General features: G+C 33.6%; 1 protein-coding gene across 1 annotated transcript in view; it reads right to left on the bottom strand.

Annotated features, from left to right (window-relative positions):
• Positions 1-9,363: 9,363 nt before the first annotated feature.
• Positions 9,364-23,721, bottom strand: part of LOC115449103 (tachykinin-like peptides receptor 86C) — a 63,774-nt gene continuing 49,416 nt past the window's right edge. The window contains exons 6-8 of the mRNA XM_030176817.2: positions 22,773-22,850; positions 16,323-16,473; positions 9,364-9,564 (exon numbers count right to left, since the gene is read on the bottom strand). Of these exons, the coding sequence (XP_030032677.2) occupies positions 9,364-9,564; positions 16,323-16,473; positions 22,773-22,850 (430 nt within the window). The remainder of the gene's footprint in view (positions 9,565-16,322; positions 16,474-22,772; positions 22,851-23,721) is intronic.

A 23,721-nucleotide genomic window follows, 5' to 3' on the forward strand; every position in this document is an offset into this window, starting at 1 on the left:
TTTTTATGTATTTATTTGTGGAGTAATATTAGGTTTTCCTCCTTAGTTGTTACTAAGGGCTGATGCCCGAGTCACGATTTTGTGCTTGTCTTCTGGTTGCAGCTCTACCTTATCCTTCAGTAATAAAGGCGTGATGTTTTATTATTTTTGAATGAATAGTTTGATAGTATACTTGCTTTGTTTAAACTTTAAGTGATTTCCAATAAATAAAGCATTGTGTGAATTTGGGAAGCAAAATTGGTAGGCATACTTATCAGAATATTCGCTTTGTTAGATTAATAGAATTCTTTAATGTTATTTATGATTAGAAAAATGATTTTAAAAGTTACACGATTTTCTTTCTGTAGTTATACGATTTACTATATTTAAGACCTGCATTTTATTTAAAATAAATCTTAAATAAAATGCAGGTCTTAAATATAGTAAATCGTATAACTAACCTAACCTAATAAAATTAATCTATTCATAACCGATCCCCATATCGTACTAAAAACTGTATCAGCTCCTTGTTTATGAAACTAAAGAACTATGAAAAACCACCTACAGCTAAAATATAAATGATACTAAAGTGATTGCGTGAAGTGCTATAATACCAAAGATCACTTCAATAATTACGTTAACGAGTAAAAACCTGATCGGGATCGACTGCCGGATTGGGACACGCAGTCGGGAGGCGACTCCGGGAGCGGTCTCTTCCTGCGCCAACAAACGTCGCGCCAACGGCACAGGATCGCTGTCCTGAAGTATGTTCGGAATCTGTGGACAATATATTGCACTTAGAATATTGCAAAGAGAATTATAGATGCATTATATCAAAGTCTCAATTCAGTTCAATTCAATTTTTAGATTGTAGTTCTATCATTGGCAGACGATGATTTTGCCAATGTCAATGTGAAAGTAGGAAAAGTTACGGTAATTTTTATGGGTCTAATATTATCTATCACTGTTGAGGTAAATAAAGCAATGGCATCGCAAAATAATCGAAAAACACAAGTTCATATTGTCTTATTCTTATTTTTTTAAAATTTATTAACCATAAAGTTTACAATGGCAGAATATGAAACAATAATAAAATAACAAAGGAGTTATGTCATTTATCGACGGTCGCTGCAATAGGCTCGATCTATGCTAATGTATAAAGTTGAAGAGTTTGTTTTTTGAACGTGGTAATGTCCTGACATTACCGTTTAATAGTTCCTGAACTATTAAACCAATTTTCAAACATTTTTCACCAATTAAAAGCTACATTACTCCTTATTGGTATATTTTTATCTCGGGAAAATATATATCCAGGAAAAAAAAAAACTTTAAGACGAGCGGGGCCGCATAACAAATTTAAACAAAAAATTATTATCCAAAACTTCTACAAAAATTATCGCTTTTATACGAAGGAAATTGAACATTTATTCAACTTTAAACATAACTATTAAGTTATTCAGCTATTGTGTCATAATAATATTTACGTAACAAATATCTTAATCTAAATAACCACAAACCTTACGTAAATGATTAAAATATGCTCAAGACTTCAGACGACACCTCGTTATAAAATAATTGAAACCAAATTCTATCATTAGGGAGCAATATATTATCAGAGAAATCCTCTGGGCTGTGGCATTCGAGTTTTTTTACAATCATTAACGTTATCCTTGTGCATGAGAATGACATATTCCAGCAATAGGGTAGTTGACGACTTTTTATAAATACATTTATCAAAAACATTTCATCGAAAATCTATCAGAATAAGATTTTTAAAAATCCTTGCAATAATAAATAAGTTGTAAAGCTTTGAAATTTGATGGAAAGGAAAGCTGTCAAATTACATTAATAGTGCAATGTGACGTCACCCAGTGCCATCGGCCATAACGCTGCGTGAGTGAGAAAAAGACAGCGCGATAATCCTTCCACGCCCCCACTTTTGCTCACAACAATATTTCAAATATGAATAACAGCTGCTTTATTTTTCAACCAATTTGATGTTGATTTCGCAAAAGAATTTCTTTTCATATTATTTTCTGTTACATATAAAATAATAAACTACATCAAACACAGCAAACTACCCCATAGATTTATTTCTACGATTTGTCATTCATATATATTATTTGTTTTATATTAGCGGTAATTATTGTAGAAAGCCATCTTGGCTATGCAATTTGATATCACATACAAGTGTCTTTAAAAAATGCGAATCCAAAGTTTTCAGTAATTTTTTATTGAGGCAATATCTCTTTTACAAATTTAAAATATATCCATTATAACTTCATTTTTATATAGATGTGAAAAACAATGACACAATAACAAAGGTAAGTTTTTGCAAGAAAACTTATTTTATATCTTAATTCCGTGAATAAATATTATGTAAAATAATGATCTTACTTAGAAATTTGTACAAAACAACTTATTTTAGAGCCTAAATGAACTATATTAAAGCAACGGATAGTACGAAATAATAAAAATTTAAGGGTTCTAAAGGTATACTAGATAATATTATTGTTTTATTAATCAATGGTTAAAAGTTAAGCTGTAAACAAAAAAATAAGAAAATTAACCAAAATTCCAACCATCGATTAAAAATGCAGCAATACTCAGGCATCATCCATATCAAAGTATCGAGTTTTGTTTAAAAATAAAACAGATACTGTTCTCTTAATTAGATTATTACATTAACTATATTTTATAAAGTTTGTCCGAATAGCAAGGTAAATGAAATGAAAGAAAAATATCAGATAGAAAAACATAATCTTTTCTATTAAGTTTTACCGATGTTTACATTTGATTAAAGCTTTACATTAGAGTGTTCATTTTAAATTAAAAGTACATATTGTCTATTTTATGAGAGCTGATGTAGTTTTAACGTAATTAATGGGTATTCAAATAGAAATGATTCTGCTTGTATTTAAAGTATCGTATTTTTCTTTACTAAACGAAAATTTATATATTTTAATTTAATATATTTTTATGCGGGCACGGCCAATTGAGTGGAGTCCAGTACAATGTCGACTGACGAGAGATGATTACCCTTGGCAGTCGACACAATTATGCCGGCCTGTTTGAGCCGGATACACACAGGCTGATCCCGCAACTCGATTATCTTTTATTTTTATATTATGTTTTACAATTATAAATGACGACTTATTACCCATCAGGAGCAAAACTTGGTCCTGTTTGCCGGTCAATAACTAACTGTATATTTTAATATCTGCTTCTAACCTTTATTTAAATCCATTCAAGGACACATCTTCAAAAACTAACAGTATTCATACGACAAACCGAAATCTTGAACAGTGATATGAAACTAGATTTATTCTCAATAGCGACCCGCCCAGGCTTCGCACGTGTGCAATTCTGACTATTTAATGGATGTATTTATTATACATATAAACCTTCCTATTGAATCACTCTATCTATAAAAAAAACCGCATCAAAATCCGTTGCGTAGTTTTAAAGATTTAAGCACACATAGGGACAGAGAAAGCGACTTTGTTATATACAATGTAGTGATTCTATACTAAAAATATACTTTTTTAGTCCGATTAGAGACGTCGAAGCTATTGCCGTCAGACCCCGCAATCCTCTAAAGGTGAATTGGTAAGATTGCCACAATTTCGTTTGAAATTGATATCAGTTTTTTTTAGTTTCGAAATTGAATTAGGTTTGAGATTAGTTCTGTGTTTAGTTAAAGGAGATATTGTATTACTGATTGTAAATGTTAAAGTTTTAATTAACTTTATATGTTTCAATTAGTATATCAATTATTCGAACTATGAAATACAATTCAGTTAAAAATAAAATTGCATATAGTAAAATTTCCAATATCGTTTCATTAAATTTTGTTCAGAACTGGATATTGAAAACAGCTACATTATAAAGTTTGCGTTTTCATCGGTCTTTTTTGTTCCAGGTTCAATTATGAAATAAATTCTTGGTAAATATTTGAATGAACTATTTTAGAAGCATAAAGAGTTGTCTTCAAATAAGGTTATAAAGTATGTTCATCTCTCGGTCGGTAATGGCTTGGTCGTATCCCCTAGTGTTGGTTAAAATCTATGGTCAGGATTAGCGGCTTACTATTAGTCAAACTATTGGCTCATCCTATCAAGGCAACACAAATAAGATACCTACCCGAGTTACTATACGGCGATCGGGATTTCAGTTTTTAAAAATAAAATATTTATTTATATTAGATGTTTAAGCGGCGATAGTCTAGTTGGGTGTGGAACGGACTGCGAGACGAATGTCCACAGGTTCAAATCCCAAGGACACACACCTCTGACTTTTCTAAAAAATCATGTGTGTATTCTTTGTGAATTTATCGTTCGCTTTAACGGTGAAGGAAAACATCGTGAGGAAACCTGCACATCTGAGAAGTTCTCGATAGGAATTTCGAAGGTGTGTGAAGTCTAATCCGCACTAGGCCAGCGTGGTGGACTAAGGCCTAATCTCTCAGTAGTAGAGGAGGCACGTGCTCAGCAGTGGGCAAGTATATAATACAGGGCTGATATTATTATTTATTATTATTATATTAGATGTTTACTGTATAAAATCGATACAAAGACTGAAATTAAAAATACAAAAATAAATATATCGGTAACAGACTATATAAACTACTGTCAGGAGAATTGGCTGATGTCGCTGAATTGTTACGCCTTGTTAACTCCTGTAGAAACTGGTTTTGGCATAGTGGGAATTTTTCCAGTGGCTATCTTATTAGCCGAGTTGTAATACGTACGCAGTACAAGTACGGATACGGCGTTGAGGACCTGGGTTTGAATACCGGGTCGGCCCGAAAATAGATGTGACTGGGTTTTTCGTCTTAAAATTACTCATTCGCAGTTCGGAATCAAAGTTTTAAGCCGTAGGTATCACTTCAGTTACGCCAAAAAATTGTTTATTCTTATCTTATCCCTTTAATATTATAATTTCAAATGTTAGTTAACGTTTTAATGTTTGCTAAAAGTAAACGCAATTTCCAAACGGATAATGAAATTTGGCACAAATTATCTAATTAACACGGAGGATTTACACTCTTTACTCTGACAAACTGCCAAGTAAGGAAAGATTTTTACCACAGATGGAGCCACGTGTAACCCCTTGTTCTAATTCTGTGATTATAAAAGAAAACAAAAAAAAAGACATAACAAATAAATAGCTTCAAACCTATTGTGTAAATATTATATAAAAATTATACAGACTTGTTTAACCACAAACGACGTATGGACCTAGATTCCTTTGTCCCTACTTTATTATTAAAAAATAAAAAACTAAACTGGAACGCAGCCACTGGTGTAATTTTAATATTACATTCATTAATATGTTTTGTTTGTAGGTAAGGCGTAAAAATAAAAACGAGTCAAACAAAAAAAAACCTCTTCGATTCTTTACACAAAGTTCCATTTTGTGGTTTGCATTGTTATTAAAATGTTTGTTGTGGGCATTTTTTAATATAATGCCAGTTGCAGAAAGAATTAAGCTAGTTATAATTTTGTTCAGACCGCGAATTATGCAAAGCTCTGTTTTTTGTTTAATTTTTGTATCCACCTTTGCTTAACTAGATTATACATAGGTCTTCTACTTACTAGGCTTAAGTATAAACGTTAAATTAAAGATAAATATTTAGTTATATAGTATTCTAGTCTACGTGATGTTAGCTTTAGGAATCCAATAAAGGCTAAAATGAAATACAAGATTAAATCGGAAAAAACAAGTCTGAATTGACTACGAATCTGTTTAGGCGTTTTGCGAGCTCTGCGGAAAATGGTTTGCGAAATAAACAGACTTTTGTGTTTTCGAATACATTCGCCTGATTTCATGTTCGTATTATTTGTGGAGTATTATAGAATATATTTTATATTGTTTATTTTGATTTTTATTGAGGTCGATAATGGCAATCCTTCTGTTGATACGTCACTAGTGCTTATGAAGTTATGAACATCGCCTATTCCAAAGAACCAACCAAAATTAATTTAGAGAGACAAAAAACTAGAGGGAAATATTTTGAAAACTGCGACTCTGCAAGTTTTTCCGGGAGAAATATTTCTTGAGATAAAAGTAGCCTATAGCACTCAGGGGTTATGTAGCTTCCCATTTTTGAAAAAATAAACCAAATCGTTTTGGTAGTTCCTAAGATTATCGCATTAAAAAACAATCTTTTCAGCTTTATATATTAATTGGTATACATAGATAATTTATATTATTTATTCGATTTGCATCTCATGTGAAGATATGTCAAGTCAAGAACCCTCTTTTCACAACCTTAACGTAGACAATCCCATATACATTAGAGTTATTATGACACTGTCCAATTGTTGTTAGGCTTCAGTCTTAAAAAAACTTACATTTATTCACAACCCAAAATAGCACTAAGATCAACGCAATAAGTACTAGTTGGAGCTACGCATACAAGTTCCACATTCGGCCACCTCATAAATATAAAAAGGGAGGCCGCGCAACCCAGTTTTTCCCCTAGGTATTACAAAACATATGTATATTGGAAACAGTTGGAGTGGATGTCCCATCTAAAATGTGGGTAGTTGCGATATGAATAATGATGTTATTTTTTATATAATGCCAGCTTTTGCCTGCGGTTACGCTCGTTGAAAAAATATTCGGGATAAATATTTTACAGGTTAAAAAGTAGGCTATAGCATTCAGCAGTAATGTAGTGGCCTTTTAGTGAAAAAAAAAATATAAAATTCTTTAGCTTTCCATATTAGTACAGATTATTCAGAAACGACTTCGAGAATGGAGTTTTGCAGTCAAAATTTGCGGCGAATTTTAGGCGGTATATATTCTCTTTATTTATTCAACATAATACAATCGATCGTAATAAAAACAAGCTGGAGTTATTAAAAACCATAATACAATCACACCGTTGAGTAGTAACTCAAGTTAACATTTAATTTATTGAATAATCTAAGAAACAAAACTCAAGTTCTCGCTTAAGAGCCTGTCAGGTAAGTCTGTTTAATGACCATACACTCGGGCTCAAACTTAACGTATCGTTCGAGGTGTTGAAATCTGTCTATTAAATAGCAACGTCCTTAAGATGCTGAATTTAATTTTACAGCGTCTCAGCTGATATCGCCTCAGAGCAATACTTAGGTGCAGCTATTATTTCCTCAAAGCAATGGTACCTAATACAAAGTCCCGTTATATTTATTTATTTATAAAGATACACTAAACAGATTGCTGACAATAATAATCTAAATTACATTACAGTGGATCTAATGGCTAGTCAGAATTATTATTTAGTTAAAAAAATAATAAGAAATATAAAATATATAGTTATATATATTATAGTTATAGTTCTTATTTGATCAGACCAGCGGGTAAACGATTGCCTTCGTGGTCTTTTAAAGTCTTCTTTTCTTATAAGCAGCAGTTTATCGAAGTTATCTGATTGTCATCGTTGACATAACTAAGTATACTAACTGAGCCCGCGGCTTCGTCTGCGTAGAAATAAGTGTATCACAAAGTTTTCCCGCGTAAATCCCGACCCTGCGAGAATTTAAAGAAAAAATTAGCCTATCTTTTCATAAAAATCGTACAAAAATCCATTCAGCAAATTTTGAGAAAATCGATCACGTACAGACAGCTTTTGGGGACTTTGTTTTATATGTATAGTTAGTTATGGCTACACCACGTCGGTGCATAAATGGACAAACATTTATAATCAAGATATGGACATAAATCTCTGACAATGTGTAACCGATTGTGATTGTTAGAAAACTCTTTACATGGCGATTTGATAGCACTAGGAAAACGACGCAAGCTACGTAACCTTCTGCAGTGCGGACCCAATTTATTTTCTATTAAAGGTTAACGGGGAAGCATTTGTAACACTTGAAGCGAAAGGAACTTTTATTTTGGTACATTGTTAATTTAAGTTTAGATTTGAACTATTTTTTAACGATCACAAACATTACATAAATGAGTATTAGTAATTACAAGTTGCACTATAAAATACTTTTAATTCAAATGCTGCCATAATTAAAGGCGATCACGGCACACATAAAAAATGATTAAAGTGATATAAAAAACAAAATATGCATTTATAAAAAGACTAATTCAGTAATACAAAGGCGTAAAACGATGAAAATATATCATTAATACGCATTTAATTTGATGAACAATTTAATTAACATTTTAATATGGATGTTACGGAATGTTGAACAATAGCGTTTTAAAATTAAATTAGCAACTTCAATCAACAATTTTATATATTTCATTCGTGTGACGGCTCGTAAGCAGTATAATCGTTACGAGGTCTAGGGTTTGATGCCGGGGGCGGTTAAAGTGATATTAGGTCTCTTGGTATCAGCTAGGAGATCCCACAAAAAAGCAATATAGCTATTCTATTGAGACATAGTTCTCCCTACCCCTAAAAGGTTAAACATCTGATGCTAGTCAATGTTTTACGGACACGGCGATATGATCCTGCGCCTGATGATAAGTGGAGTAGCGTTCAGATACTGTCGAATGACGAGAGATGATTAACCCTCGCCAGTCGATAAAGTTATGGCGGCTTGTTTGTTTCATGGGAATCTTTCGCCAACAAATGTGCAGTTGAAGAACGATGACTCCTTGCCAGTCAATTACAGCCTTTTTGTTTCATGTTTATGTGAATCATGTGAGCTGGCACTCACGGCACAGCTTTTAAACGCAGAGTCAATAAATCTTAGCGGTAGTACAAGTTGAGGCTCTATGTCAACTATGCGGCGACCCGCCAGCGATAAGGCACGCAGACTCTGGGAGAATGTGCCTTTTGTAGAATAATCCTTAATGCAACAATGCTCCCTTTGTTTTTCTACACTATCGAAATCGGTGGAATATCGAGTTACAATTTTCGACTTTATTGTAAACTCTTAAAACAACTTTCAGTGTTTTAGAAAAGAATTAAAGTACTTCAGTGGCTTAGTTAAATGAATACCGTGATGTCATCGCTTCTCAGGGTTAGATGTAAGGTTTTGTACTCAGTAACAGTCTGAAGTGTGACGCTGTACCCAATAAATATCAATAACATAATAAAATAATATTCCAAATCAATTAACACAACAATGTTATGCATCAGGTGCAGTTGGGTCACTCTGCCGTGCACATAAAAAAAGTGTATTATTGAAAATTGTTAGCCCTATATCAAGTGTTTTAACATAAATGTCAAATAGAGACTTCCCGCCCTCAGACCCACCACTACAACTCCTGTAAGCCAGGATCAGCAGTGACACGCATTTTATGACACCGAGCGGTGAAGCTCGGCGAGTCTCAGGGAAAACTAATATGTCATTATCCCGCAACGAAATTAATTAGAAAGATAGGGAGGAAAAAATGTCAAATAGTATACAGCTCCTACCTTTACAAAGGTACTTACTTGGCATTCATCCAGTAGTATATAATGGGGTTGACCATAGCGTTGGCCATGGCGAGCCAGTAAAAGCCCAGGTAGACGTGCTGTACATACTTCATGTAGAGGATCGATGGGTTGAAGTGCGTGTAGATGAAGTATGTATGGTATGGAAGCCAGCAGATGCCGAATATCACTATCACTAGGATGAACATCTTCACGACCTGTAGACAATATTTACATTATAAGTGCATTATTTATTTATAAAGATACACTAAACAGATTACTGACAATAATAATCTACATTACAGTGGATCTAATCATCATCATCATTTCAGCCGGGATTCGTCCAATGCTGGACACAGGTCTCCCCCGTTGAGTGCCACAGGGACCGGTTCTGGGCCGCCCGCATTCATCGGACTCCGGCGACCCTCACTAGATCGTCGGTCCATCTCGTGGGGGGCTTGCCTACGCTGCGTCACCCGGTTCGTGGTCGCCACTCCAGAACTTTTCCGACCCAACGGCCATCAGATCTACGAGCTATGTGCCCTGCCCTGTTATCCACTTATGTGGATCCAATGGCTAGTTAGAATCCAAATCGAAGTGTAAACAACTTATTCAAATTAAGTGACACGTACGTGTTATTTAGTTACAAAATAATAATCTTTACTTATAATAAATCTGTAGAGAGGTCAATTCTGTACATGAAATATATTTCCAAAATAACTATCAGGGGGTGATTAGGGATCGATACTGATGCCAAAAATGCAATTAGTAAAAATTTTGTCTGTCTGTCTGTCTGTCTGTATAACCGTTATAGAAACAAAAACTACTCGACGGATTTTAACGAAACTTGGTACAATTATTTGTCATACTCCTGTGCTGGTTATAGTATACTTTTCATCACGCTACAATTAATAGGAGCAGAGCAGTGAAGGGAAATGTTGGGAAAACGGGAGAAGTTACTCAATTTTTTAAGCTTCCGTCGCGTGTGCAACCTTAATGGTTAAAGCTACACTGAAATCATGTATGACGGAAATGTTCTGCTTAAATTTATGTAAAAAATATCCCACGACAGCATATGTCTATCTTTCATGGTTGACTCACAATAACACGTGTAACTCCCGATAGCTTAGCAGTTCGAAGCTTTCTCATTATATTTGTCTACTCTTACGTTTATAACACTCTCAGTCATCCCTAATTAAAAAAGTTAACATTATTAAATATTCCATAAAAAAGAATCAAAGAAATCGGTGTAGAAACACCAAAGTTATACATGATATGCTAATAATAAGCCATCACGCGTGAATACTGAATCCCATCATCAGACCCTGACCGGACAATCGGACCACCTGCATACCACCATACATTAAAAAAACATCCCGACAAATTGAGCACCTCCTCCATTTTTGAATTCCGAAATCCACGCGGGCGAAGCTGCGAGCGGAAGCTAGTAATAAATATAAAATATATTGACTAACGTAAGGAAGATGATGTGGGTTTCTGATTTGGATGCTGTCGATAATATGTATTTTACTGGGCGTCAGAAAGTACTCTATTTTGAAGAAAAAAATATGCAGGGAATATTTATATAATTATGTATATCTAATATATGAAGACCGCTGACTCACCAACTTTGACTGTCGTTATGACTTATGGCAATACGGAAAACACTGAATGTGCTGATCCGGATATTTATTTAACATTTTTATCATCGCTATCGAAATGGTTAGAGATAAATAATTTCACATATGTAATATAAGCCATCAATCGTCGCATACGTTCACTATCGTTATGATTAGAGAGAACTTAATTGCAACTTTTATTTAAAACTAGCTTTTGCCCGCGGCTCCGCCCGCGTTTTAAAGTTTTTCAGGCTAAAGTTTTCCGATATAAAAGTAGTAGTCTCCCGGGAGCCCGATGTTCTTCCCAGGGTCTAAAACTGTCTCCATACCAAATTTCATCTTAATACGTTAGGTAGTTTTTGAGTTTAACACGTTCAGGCAGACAGATGCAGTGGGGGACTTTGTTTTATAATAAATTTTTTAGAACTTTTAAGAGGAACAATCCCGTCATACATCATTGTTGCATAACTTTAAACTTTTGTTGAGTTTCAGAACGCGATATTAGATCCTCCAACGCGCACGCGAATTTGAACTTTATGCAGCGGTAATAAATTACAAATTGACTCTCCATTTTATTTAGAAAACGTTTGTATGGGAAATAGAAAAATGCTGTTTTGAGGATTTTCCCGGCAATTATTCGAATTTTTCTCACCTTTTAAACCTTCCCTAGACCTCCACGAATAATTCAAGACCAAGATAAGATAAATCCGTTCAGCCGTTCTCGAGTTTTAGCGAGACTAACGAACAGCAATTCATTTTTATATATATAGATTAAATATTGTTAAAAGTACTTTTGGATTTTTTCCTGACCTCCGGCAACAGCAAGCGTAATTAGACTTAGCCCCATATTCATAAACAAAACGAACGAACGCATAGTTTTGGCATTTTCATAGTTTTCTTTGCCTTTGCTACAGTAGTCAAACAATTGCAAAGTATCTCAATATTAACCAATCACGTGACTCGCCATTGCGAACGATTCGATTTTACTTCAGTTCGTTGTCAGACAAACAAAGCCAAAAGCCAAATATAGTTCCACAAACTTATCTGGCCCGGTGAGAAAGTTGCTGTTATTTCAGCGAATGGCAGGCAGATTGACTTTTCAAAGCGATGTCGTTAGTTCCTCTTTCGGCCACCGGGCCAGATAAGTTTGTGGCACTATAAAACTGAAAGTGCTGACACTACGCGTTCAGGCGCACTCTCCATTTTCATAGTATTGCGTTGACATTGACAATAGCGTACGAAAGCGAGTGATTTCGCCGATTGGGGCTGAATCTTAAACTCAAACGTTGGTTAGCATTCGCTCGGTACGTTCTTAAAAAAATATCCATATAATGATTTCTTATGTTTACGCGAATATTAGACATTGAAATTAAACTCATTTTCGGATTCTATCGCGGTATTAGTGTTTTATTTTCTCCCGACGTTTCGAAGACTGCAGCCTTCATGGTCACGGGGGGGACTGAGGTGTTGTTCATCCGTAAAGTCAAAGTTACAATATCTACCTACATTTTACAATTATACAACTTTTTAAATTTTTAGCTGTTGGTGGTCCGATCTACGCAAAAGGTTGAAGGCTGCAAAGTCTTCGAAACGTCGGGAGAAAATAAAACACTATTACCGCGATAGAATCCGAAAATTAGTTTAATTTCAATATCAATATAGTTCATCAGCTTGTCAAAAAAGGTAATCTAAGATGTTCAACAGTACGTCTTATAAATTTAACTAAGATATTAATGAGGTCTATATTAAACATCAACTTATCTTTAAGGGAATATATTTTCCTTATTCCCAACATACATCAGCTTGTCAAAAAAGTTAATCTAAAATATTAATGAGGTCTATTTTCAACATCAAGTTCTTTTTAAGAGAATTCCTTATTCTCATAATTTTAAGCTATGTCAGATTTGATCTGTGTCATCTCTAGATAATAATGTCAAACTTTCAAAGTACTTAAATGTTCCGTGGCTTGGTGATATTTTTGAGCCTGTAATTTCATTATAACTTTGGTGTTCTATAATTTATTTTTTACCGGGAAAATATAGCGGGATTTAAGCCCGAAAAGACTCTGGAACGTGGTCGAGGAAGCTAATTTTATATAAGTATTATTATAAGTATAAATTGAATTAGTGTAGTGAGAGTCCAGCAGTAGATTAATTTCTAACTTTTCGGAGGTTATATATATATATATATATTTGTTTGTTCTATGTTGTACCGACTATATGTAGTACATCATTTTAACAACAATCTAGCCTTAAGACTAATGAGTTATTTAAATTTAACCTAAACTTCTAATGAGACTATGACTAAGAATATGTCCAATAACACTTTTCTTATTGTCTGTATTAAGGGGAAAACACATTGTTCGCGTGTTCTTTTTAAATAGCACTCACTGCACTATGTTGCACTAAATGTTCACTAAACTAACTCGAAGGGTTTTGTCCTCTTCAGTCTTCTCACTAGGTCCGTGTTGTCGAGGAGCTGGATTGGGAGGTTATATATGATGTTTTTTTAAGTATATTTTAAATTTTTAAATAAATTATTGTTTATATCGTAAAAGTATAAAAGCATATAAAAATATATTAGTAAAATTACTCTCCGATAGCGTGGCTCAAATTCATTGACAAATTAGTCGTGTCCAACAATAATGACTTCTATATCTCTTATTACAAAAACATTCTGAGAAATTCTGGGATATAAAATTTATTTGTAAGAGTGTAAAATATGTACAATACTTTATAACCAACATGGCGGACGAAATGCCTATACATAATATATATTTTTTTTTGTATTTTTTTTATGGGCATGTGAAAGTGACTCTACTGCAGCTGATGGTAAGTGGATTGGGGTCCAATAGAATGTCGACGGACGACAGATGATTGCCCCTTGATAGTTGACACAATTATGCCGGCCTGTTGAAACCGGATATATACAGACTGATCCCGGAACGCGAGGTACTTACGTGGGCAACTATTACGGGTTTTAACACCTTGTGTATAGTCGACGCTATTCGGGTGGATATAAAATATATCCTACCACCAGCATTTATTTAACAATTACTAACTAAATATAATGGCAAAAAGCCATGGAACCGAAAAAGCCATGGAACGAAAAAGCCATCTAGTTTTTATTGACTATTAAATCTAGTCTAGACGATGATCGATCTCGCTTCGATATTAATTATAAAAACGTTCTGTATGTAGATTATCCAATATTTGAACCCTATAAAAAAATTAACCAGATTAACATAAAGCTTTAATATCGTGTACCATAATTACTTACAAACATTAGTTTACTAAAATTTAACAAGAATTCAATCATGCTAGGTTACGCGGCTAGAGCAATGGATTTTAATGAGTTTCAACTTTAAATCTTTTGTGTCTGCGAGTTAATTTCTGTATGGTTGAAAATTGGTTTGGTATACAATTTAATGTACTTACTTAGTATTTAATATTAAACATTTTAGATTTATACACGATATTTCAATGACGACGCGCATATAATTTTTAAAGAGTATGTTATTTTCGTTTAAATTAACAAGAACCAAAATCTATAAACTATAAAGCTATTTTTTGAATTAAAATACTATTTAAAAATAAACAATAGTTAACAATACATAACAATAGTAGTAATAGACACCTTTATAAATATACTAAACATTTTTAAAAGCTATACGAACTCAGAGTACTTTTGTGCTCGTGGTCGGATATCAAGAATAAAATAATGAATACATATAATATGATCTGTATTACATGTTTAGGTACCTATTTATAACATTAATTGTTTTATTTTTATTTAACCCGGCGAGCATGTGGTGAAAAAATGTAACAAGAAGTATGAGGCAGGGTATGACATACCCCTTAAAAAAATTGGCTATAAAACTTGTTTCTGAAGAAGTATTATACTATTTATTTTTGGTATAATAAGACAATACCATCATAACGCATTGGAAATAAAACAATCGCGCCATTTTAACAATTTTATTTTTTACCTCGATGGAAATAAGTCACTTTGAATTTCAAACAAACACTTTCAGTCTCTTAAAAACTAAAAGGAACTAAAGTAAAACCAGTTTTATGATAAAAAAAACTTAATCGTATGATAGAATATGAAATAATTTTCTTTATAAACTAAAAAAAATCACAAAAAATTTTGGAACATCTTAGGAACTGGAGATAAAATCTGTGCAGTTTTTGCAAAAACATTGCCTGCTCCACACTAATAGCCTTTCCTCAGCTTGTTCATGAGTATTTTGTCTTATGATTATTTTTGTTGGGGTAATCTCTACATCTAATAAAATGACCAGGAACATTTTGAGTCGATGAAAGTGATTCGTTGATCTGGGAAGAAATTCTCTGACGTATATAAATCGGAATATATATTTTTGTCATTTCACATCTTCAGGTGTTCGTAAACTAAAGCCAAGCCTAAGTTACGGATGAAATCGGTCCATTTAGTGTCTTTGCCCTGATTTTCACGAAACATAGGACCCCTGGGGGCCCGTGGGCCCCTCTCAGGGGATCCGCAAGTAAAATAAAAGTTAAAAGAAAAACTATAAAGTGCACGCTTTTGCACTCTTGTATATCCAAAAAAAATACAGAAGTAAACTGCTAGTAAAAACAAATTTAAGAATCCAACTGAACAACATCAACCCAAACATTACGACTTTGGTCGCAAAAAAGGTCGCATAAGGTGGCATTAGTGGTCCGCACTAAATAAAAGTTTGCGAAACCCTGTTCTAGTAAGTACATCTTCTATCATAGACCGAAGTTGTTTTTTTCTATTTTCAACATCCATTTTCTATTAAAATCTACAATTAAACAAAGAAAATAAGTTAAAATAGCAGAAAAAGCAATTTTAGTTTTTGTCACACCAGCTATGAGGCGGGGTATCACGTACCCGAACTCAGTTTGCAAGCGTGTAACTCGAATGCAGGTTGCCGCGACACTGTGATCACCCCACTATTACCTTCCGCAACCCTGTAACTCCAGCTACTCAAAGAGACTATAAGTTTGAAAGTCAGGCACAAAAAATATACGCCAGTAATTAACATGGGGGGTATGACATACCCTGCCACACGCTCGCCGGGTTAATATACGTAGGTATTTATTATTAATTCCCTTATTTACTTTTATGAATATTTAAATTTTAATATCAAGTTACCTTGATACACCTACGTTATTTATATCTGTACTAATCTAAGGTTAATTGAGAGAGAATGTCTTTGACATTACGTCAGCTGATATACATTTTTATATGCAAATATATAAATTAATAAGACGTTTTACATAAATTAAAGATTACTTGCAATACATTATACAAAAAATATTGTACAATTTCAGAATTACAGCAACACAAACCTTTCTTTTAGATCGTATTGAGTCCACCTGTCTCTGTGTCATCTCGCCGATGGACCGAGAACCCCACAGCACTCTTCCCATCGCTGAATAGAAGAACGTCATTCCCAACATAGGAACAGCATATGTCACAACGAAGAACAGAACTTGGTACCTGCGAACAATATTTTAAATTAGCACCAAAATGTACATACCAAGTTGCTTCATTTTTCGAGAAGGTTGCGCTGTTGTCACACTAACATTTTAGCATTTTTAGACCTTTTATGTAATAGGCGAACATATTGACATTCACTGGGAAAATGCTTCGTATAATACTATGCAGAAAAATCCAATATAATTTTAGCTAACCCGGAGATTGAACCCAAGACTTCACGGGAGTCGTACGTCAGTACAACCATTATACCTCAATACAATTACATTGTGGTAGTACAAAAAATCCGTTGAAAATATTCAACAAATATTCCTTTCAATAATCAAATGTCGTTTCGTTCAGAAAAAGTTAACGTCAGAAAAATTCAGCTAGCGGAACTTAGATGCATTGTGAATTCGACAGTATGGACAACGCATTTAGTATGCATTTCGCTACGCTTATCCTAAAGAGAACTCAATTTAAAAATCAATAACGATGTCGTAAAATTGATGCACTTATCTTCAACTTAATCTCATAAAATCCTTTGGGAATCTGAGTATCTTGATAATTTTACATTGTCGTAGTAAAATTAAAAACAAAATAAAGAGGAATATTTTATTTCCTTTTTTAAAAAAAGAAGACGAAGATGCCTTTTATTATGACGTTTGTAATTGGTCGACAGATCAACCCGTGAGTAACATGTTTATATCTCGATCAATTACAATAAAACGACACGGACTCCCGTTTTCATACCTACTACTTTAACCTACTTCCAAAAAACGCAGGAGGTTATTAATCAGTGCTTGAATTTTTTTGGTTAGTTGAGACAACTACCTACACTTTATTATTATCATATATTACCTATTTTACGAGCATATAAATGAACTGCTCTAAAATTAATAAAAAGGTAACCATTGTAATTTTTCTCTTTTCTATGTCTCATGTACTGTAAGTATATACCTTAAACTGATTTTGAAATGAGCAACTCCAGAGTTTCTTGCCCGTTCTTCTCTGGTGAGAACTGGTTTCCGAACTGGTGGTAGAGTTAATATTAAAGGTATCTAAACAATGTATAACATTTTACAGGTTCAAATAAATTATTTAATTTCATTTCAACTCGATACTTCGGTACACGCTTTGCCCGTAAGTCTTTAGATCCGGAAGCCTAGTTAGAAACTTATATACTTAATCCAAAGTAGGAAGAGCAAGGGTCGTAACGATAAACGTTTGTTTACTTGGATTCGATGTTTCACCAATCAACCTAAGTCTACAAACTTATTTACCGCTGTTCAGTAAACGAGGAAGTTGATAAACTTAACACGTGATCATAATCTACTCTATAACTTTGGAAGTAGGTATATATAACTTCCTGACGAAATTCAAGTATGTTCTATAGACACGAACGACCATGTGAACTATTTGTTCAAAATCTGAATTAAAATGCCAACCAAAACGTCACCGTTGTAACCTATTTATTCACTTGAACAACAAATAATTTTACTTATCGGACTAATATTGTTATTTACATCCACGTTTACATTTAGACTCGAGGTCTTATATTATGAGCGTCACTCCGTACATGACCACACGCTGTTAATGTTGAAATCATACTAAAGTCAGGTGTCCGGATTGCAGTGCAGTTGAGTCGAACACAGCGAGTGTACGGAACGCCAGATTTAGTACGTAGTACATATATACCGATGCCTGACGGTATATTCTTAATATCGTCGGTTGAAAAGCTAATTGACTTAAGCGAAATTTTTTTTTCGAAAAATTTTAACTATTTTAGAAAAAATATGGAAAAAGTGCTGATTTTAAATATGTATGAAACTTACTGTCGCAAAAAATGTCGGGGAGTCTGACGCCCGCACAATTTATTTATTAAAAATATTTATTATTAATTGCCTTATTTACTTTTATGTATGTTTATTTGTATATTTAAATATCAGGTTATCTTGATGCACCTACCATAATATATATCTCTGTACAACCATAAGGTAGATTAGGAGAGAATGCCTTTGGCATTAAGTCTCGATATTATGTTAGTTTTCAATAGAAAGTATAAATTTATATTAATATTTGCCATCGGTTATCTGTTAGATTATTGAGTCTTCATAACATAGTTACAGAATTCAGTTGCTTCTAGACCCTTGGCGAAATACAAATACATTTTAGAGATGTTTCGCACTAACCACCTATTAGGGGTAGCGAAGTCGCGCCGTCTATTTTAAATGTCTGTTATTGACCTTTCCTTTGTATTGTATTCCAAAATCATTTCTTATTATCACGTACGCGTATTTACTAGGTTTACCACTACAAAGTTGGAACAAACATAAGTTCATTAAGAATGAAAAATATATAGCAAGATATAGTGTTATTATTTATTCATTTCATTGGTTTCATTCAGGAGTGTATATAGCAAGATATAGTGTCCTTATTTATTCATTCGTATTATTGGTCTCATTCAGGAGTGTTAGATTTATGTTGTAGCGTTCTTTCTCTCTGTCCTTGTCCTACACCAGTTTGAGGTCGACTCAATACAATTTGTACATAAAAATACTAAAATAGAAGGAGTTTCCCGAAACTTTCTAGGTAGTTAAATTACAAAACAAAAACACTCAGAAACAACCTAATTCCAGCACAACGAGTACGCTCTCATCTTATTACGTACTAAAAGCGATTCAGAAAGCCTTCAGCGTATTCGGTTAAGTATTGGCTGTATTCCAGACACATTGCTGTATTTCCGAGTTTACTTTGGAGAAACAAATTTTCGACACGTAAGCGAATTTTTAACCAATTCGTAGAACCGAAAATGGTTTTGAAGTACGTTTGGCTGTACCTAGAAAAGTTTTTTTTTTGGCAAAATGCCTACACTTTATATGTTACAGCGTGGTTCTAACGCTATATTCTAGAAAGAGCGGAAAATTATTGACTAGTGATGGGTAATCATCTCTCTTCAGGCGACTCCATATCAACCTTATTCACTTACAATAAAAAGCATTTTCACATTGCCGTGCTTATTTAAAAATATGAGGCAAATAAATGTATTTATAAAATATGATAAACTTTCGAAGTATTTTAATGGCAAGCAAAATCCAATAAAATTGCGGATGCAAATAAACAAATTGTACAATTAAATAGCATTGAATACGCCCGCAGCTCGTCGAGTCATGGGTATAAATGATAAAATTTATTTTGGAACACATTGAAACAATAAACGATCGTGAGGCTAAATATTCACGCGAATTTTCTTTGAAGACAATAGATTTGAATCTACGATCAGGGATAGGAATATACGTGTGCTATGTGAGTTATAGATGAAAAACTAAGATAAGTTAGTTTAGTATAGCACGCATACAGTTGCAGCAGTAAACAACGCGAGGCCCCAAACGAAAGAAAAGAAAAAACGACGCGAGGCTCCGGGCGGAGCAAAAATAGTTCCCCGGTTTTAACAGTTTCGTTTGGTAACATCGTAAAAAGGCACCGTGCGAGGCCCGGTTTGCCTCCCCTTAAAGCCCGCTCTGATCGCATAGCTAATAAAAAATTATTTTATAGTTTGCCGTCTGCACATAAGCATTAAAAATATTTCAACTATTCGAGCCAAACTAAACTAAGCTTGGTTTTCGATTTGCAATCTGCATTAAGACACGAACTAGATAGACAATTTGAATATTTTTTAAACTAACTATAATATTTTATGTATTACTAGCTAAGCCATTGAATCTGTCCGGGTGTCTTTTAAATTGTTTTTAACCACAGTGATTTATTAATCTATGATTTTTTTTATAATCGGTTTCATTAAGATTTTTTTTAGTAAAGATGGAAGTATTATATTGTTATCACAACGAAATTTGATCACGGTATGTTCTCTGTCTATCTTCTGAAACTCCATCCTTATCTCATATTATACTGTTCTTATGTTACAATGAAAATAACTTTTATTCTTGAAACTAACCCTATAATGATGAATCGCCTCAGATAATATAAATAATAATATATTTATATATCTTATTGCAGCCTTTAAAATTAAATTAAAAAACAATAAAATATTTATGAGATTGCATAGTCAATTATCTGAACTGTAAGACGGTAACAGCCCTTTGTAAACAATTTAGTCATAACAAGCAATACAATGGAAGAATAATGAATTTGCACAAAGAAGGATAGTGAATTTGCACAAATACTTTAATGTCAAGAACAGTTTGCGACGCTTCTTATATAATTAGCTTTGAGGCGTTTAGTAAATATATTGTTTTACAATTAAATCCTGCATTAATTTCCACTTAAGGGTGATGCAGTCGCGCGTACAAAAACGTTGTTAATCGATCAGTTAGTGCTAATTAAGTGGAAAATTTAATATAATTTCTACTATTATGCTCATTTCGTTTCGCTCAGGAGATACATAAACTGTCACTTTCTGTCCTAAGTCGAAAAAGTAACGAAGAACACTTAGATTGTTTTATTAGGCGATATAGTCGCTAAGCGACAAAGCCTTTAAATAAATTTAAAAAAAAATTACACTTAATGGTTTAAGCTTCGTAAACTTAGACTTAATTTCTAATAATCAGAGTACCTATTAAATCCATTATTTCAACATTGTACCCTATTTTTGGGTAACTACAATGTAAATTAAAATTCTTCAAAGCGGGACACATAAATGCCTAGTCTCTTGGGCTTTGAGTCGCCCTTGCAGAGTTGCACAGTAGAATAAGTGTGAAAGTAAACAGATTTTTTGTAGAATAAGAATCTATATATTTCAGATATATTGCACGTTAGAACACAGCCGTAACAAGCTAGCACACAGCGCTTAGTAACAACAGTACATTGTTAATAATTCTAAATAGGATAATTCAAATAGTACTAATATGCTGCCAGTTCACATAATATTATAAAAAGGCTTTGTGTTTGCCTATGCAACCTCAAATTAGTCAATGGTCCTACTTTAAAAAAATATAAGTTTCACCTTTGGAAGATAATTAGTAGTTAGCCAGTTAGGTATGTCCCTAATTACTTCGTCGATATTTTTTTAATGAATCATATCACCGACTCAACCTAACCTAGTCCTGTCTTTTTGGGTATTGGACCCTGCATTCAACTTCGAGGGAAACCCGCGAACGGTATACTGGAGTGCCCGTGTTTAGCACTGCAGCGCCCTGGCGGATAGTTGGGAAGGAAGTGTGGAGAAAGGACAAGGGAATATCTTAGGATGGAAGGAGGGGTGAAGACCAAGAAATGTTCGCAAGCCCTTAAAGGCCTCAATGTGAATTGGCAACCACGAGGTATACACACTTAACTGTGTGTCACTGAGTGAGTGTAGACACTGAGCGCACAAGAATTACCTCAAAGGGGAACCTAGACCTGTTAGACGAATAAATATTAATACAACTTTTCTAAGGGCATAATGGTAAATTTCAGTGGATTTTTTATTAAGTAATAATACGGGTTATATTCATTGATGTCACTTACACCCACTTTCACAAACAATACTAAGAGTACGTGCAGTGCGCCCAAACGCTTGGCGTCTGCAATTTCAAAGTTTGCTTTGGCTTTGTTTATCTGGCAGCCAACGGAAATAAAGATGTATCTCACTATTAGCCAATCACAGCTAAGTCGTAGGGAAAGCAGAATTATTATCACAGCATTGCTCCGTACTTACCTAAGTAATGTTTCTAAATACGGACCTTAATCTCCGCTATTCAATAATCAATCTCCATCTCAGATTCTATAACATAAGGTCTAAAAAAATATAGAGAATTCATCTTAAATGGAAGTAGAATAGTTTCTAAGAGCTGTCTTCGTTTACTTAGAGACGTATTTCATTCGGCGAGACTAATATTTATCTTCAGGAAGCCTTCCAATGAGAAGTAAAAGATAAAGATTTCCTCGCCTTTTTTATCGTTCTTGGATAGTGCAAAATTATATAGTCCAGTATTTCTAATGGTTTTAATTAAATATTATTTAATTCCACGCAATATCTATACTTACAGTCTTACTTATAAAAATTTCACAAAGCTATGCTTAGTTAAAACACAAATTTACTCAAACAGCTGTAAGTCAAAACCCATCATCTCGCCTCTTAGTAAGGTTTAAACTAGGAAACCGGTGATGTTGACAGCTATTTAAGCAATTCTTAATCACCTCTTTAAGCTAAAACAAGTAAGTAAGACTGTATGTTATTATTACTACTTTAAAACCCAGTAATTTGGTTTCGTGTTTCTTTTTATGTGGCTGGCGTTGTCTTCCTTTTCTTTCTTTCTTACAGATGCTGTTATGGATCCTTACAGTGATTTAGGGACTGTTGTAGTTGGAAAGGCTTTACTCACATAAAGTCCATGTAAGAGACGTCAGGTAGTCCGTCCGGCCACGACAACAGGCACGCTGTTTTCAAAGTTCCTTTAGACCTGCGAACAAACGAAAATTCAATTTAATCAGAATCTGTGTGGGCTGCTCAAAATGAAAACGAAGCTGCGAATACAAAGAGTATTGGATTTTGTAGGTATGGAATGGCCACCGCGTATTTATTATTAAAGTAGTTTTTAAATATTTTTTTCATATGGAAAATGAAGCGTAGATTATTTTTCTAAGACTCATCTTTGGAAAAATGAAATTTATATCAAAATATATACAGCTTGGAGATTATCTAGGAAAAAACAGGATGAAAGCATCAGCATTACAGTTTTATTTATTGACGTAGTCACAAAGTTTAAATCGCAAATTAAAGTCTTCAAAATAAATAAAAAATTCTCTATAATGTGATATTATAGTTTAACATACATATTCCCGTGTCATAAAGTATTATGTGTCATAAAGTGCCATTTCATTTTAAAAACATAGTAGTATATTTTCTATAATCCACAAAACATAGTTGCTTTGTTTTGATTTTCTGCACAGCTACACACTATAAGTACCTTTGGTAAACCGCGTGCTAATAGAAGAAAATGATTTTTCAAAATGAAAAATTCACGTACAATGTGAAAGCACAGGAAATATTTACCGTGCCGCTGACGTTTTCGATTATAGAATAACCGGGAACGCAAAAAAGTTTCAACTTCCTTAGGTTAGGATTTTGTACATCTTTTGAATTTAAACAATCTTTTATTCCCGTGATTTGCTGCTAATTCCATCGTATATTAAAAATAATGTAACACTCATAGAATTTTTTAATGTTGTTTTAGAATAATTACATAATTTAATTACCTCAATGTTCCAATTCAAATACTTAAGCATCTCTACTTTGTAATAGATATTAATTATTAAAACTGAATATTACAT

Source organism: Manduca sexta, chromosome 20 (genome assembly GCF_014839805.1).
Source record: "Manduca sexta isolate Smith_Timp_Sample1 chromosome 20, JHU_Msex_v1.0, whole genome shotgun sequence".
Lineage (NCBI taxonomy): Eukaryota > Metazoa > Arthropoda > Insecta > Lepidoptera > Sphingidae > Manduca > Manduca sexta.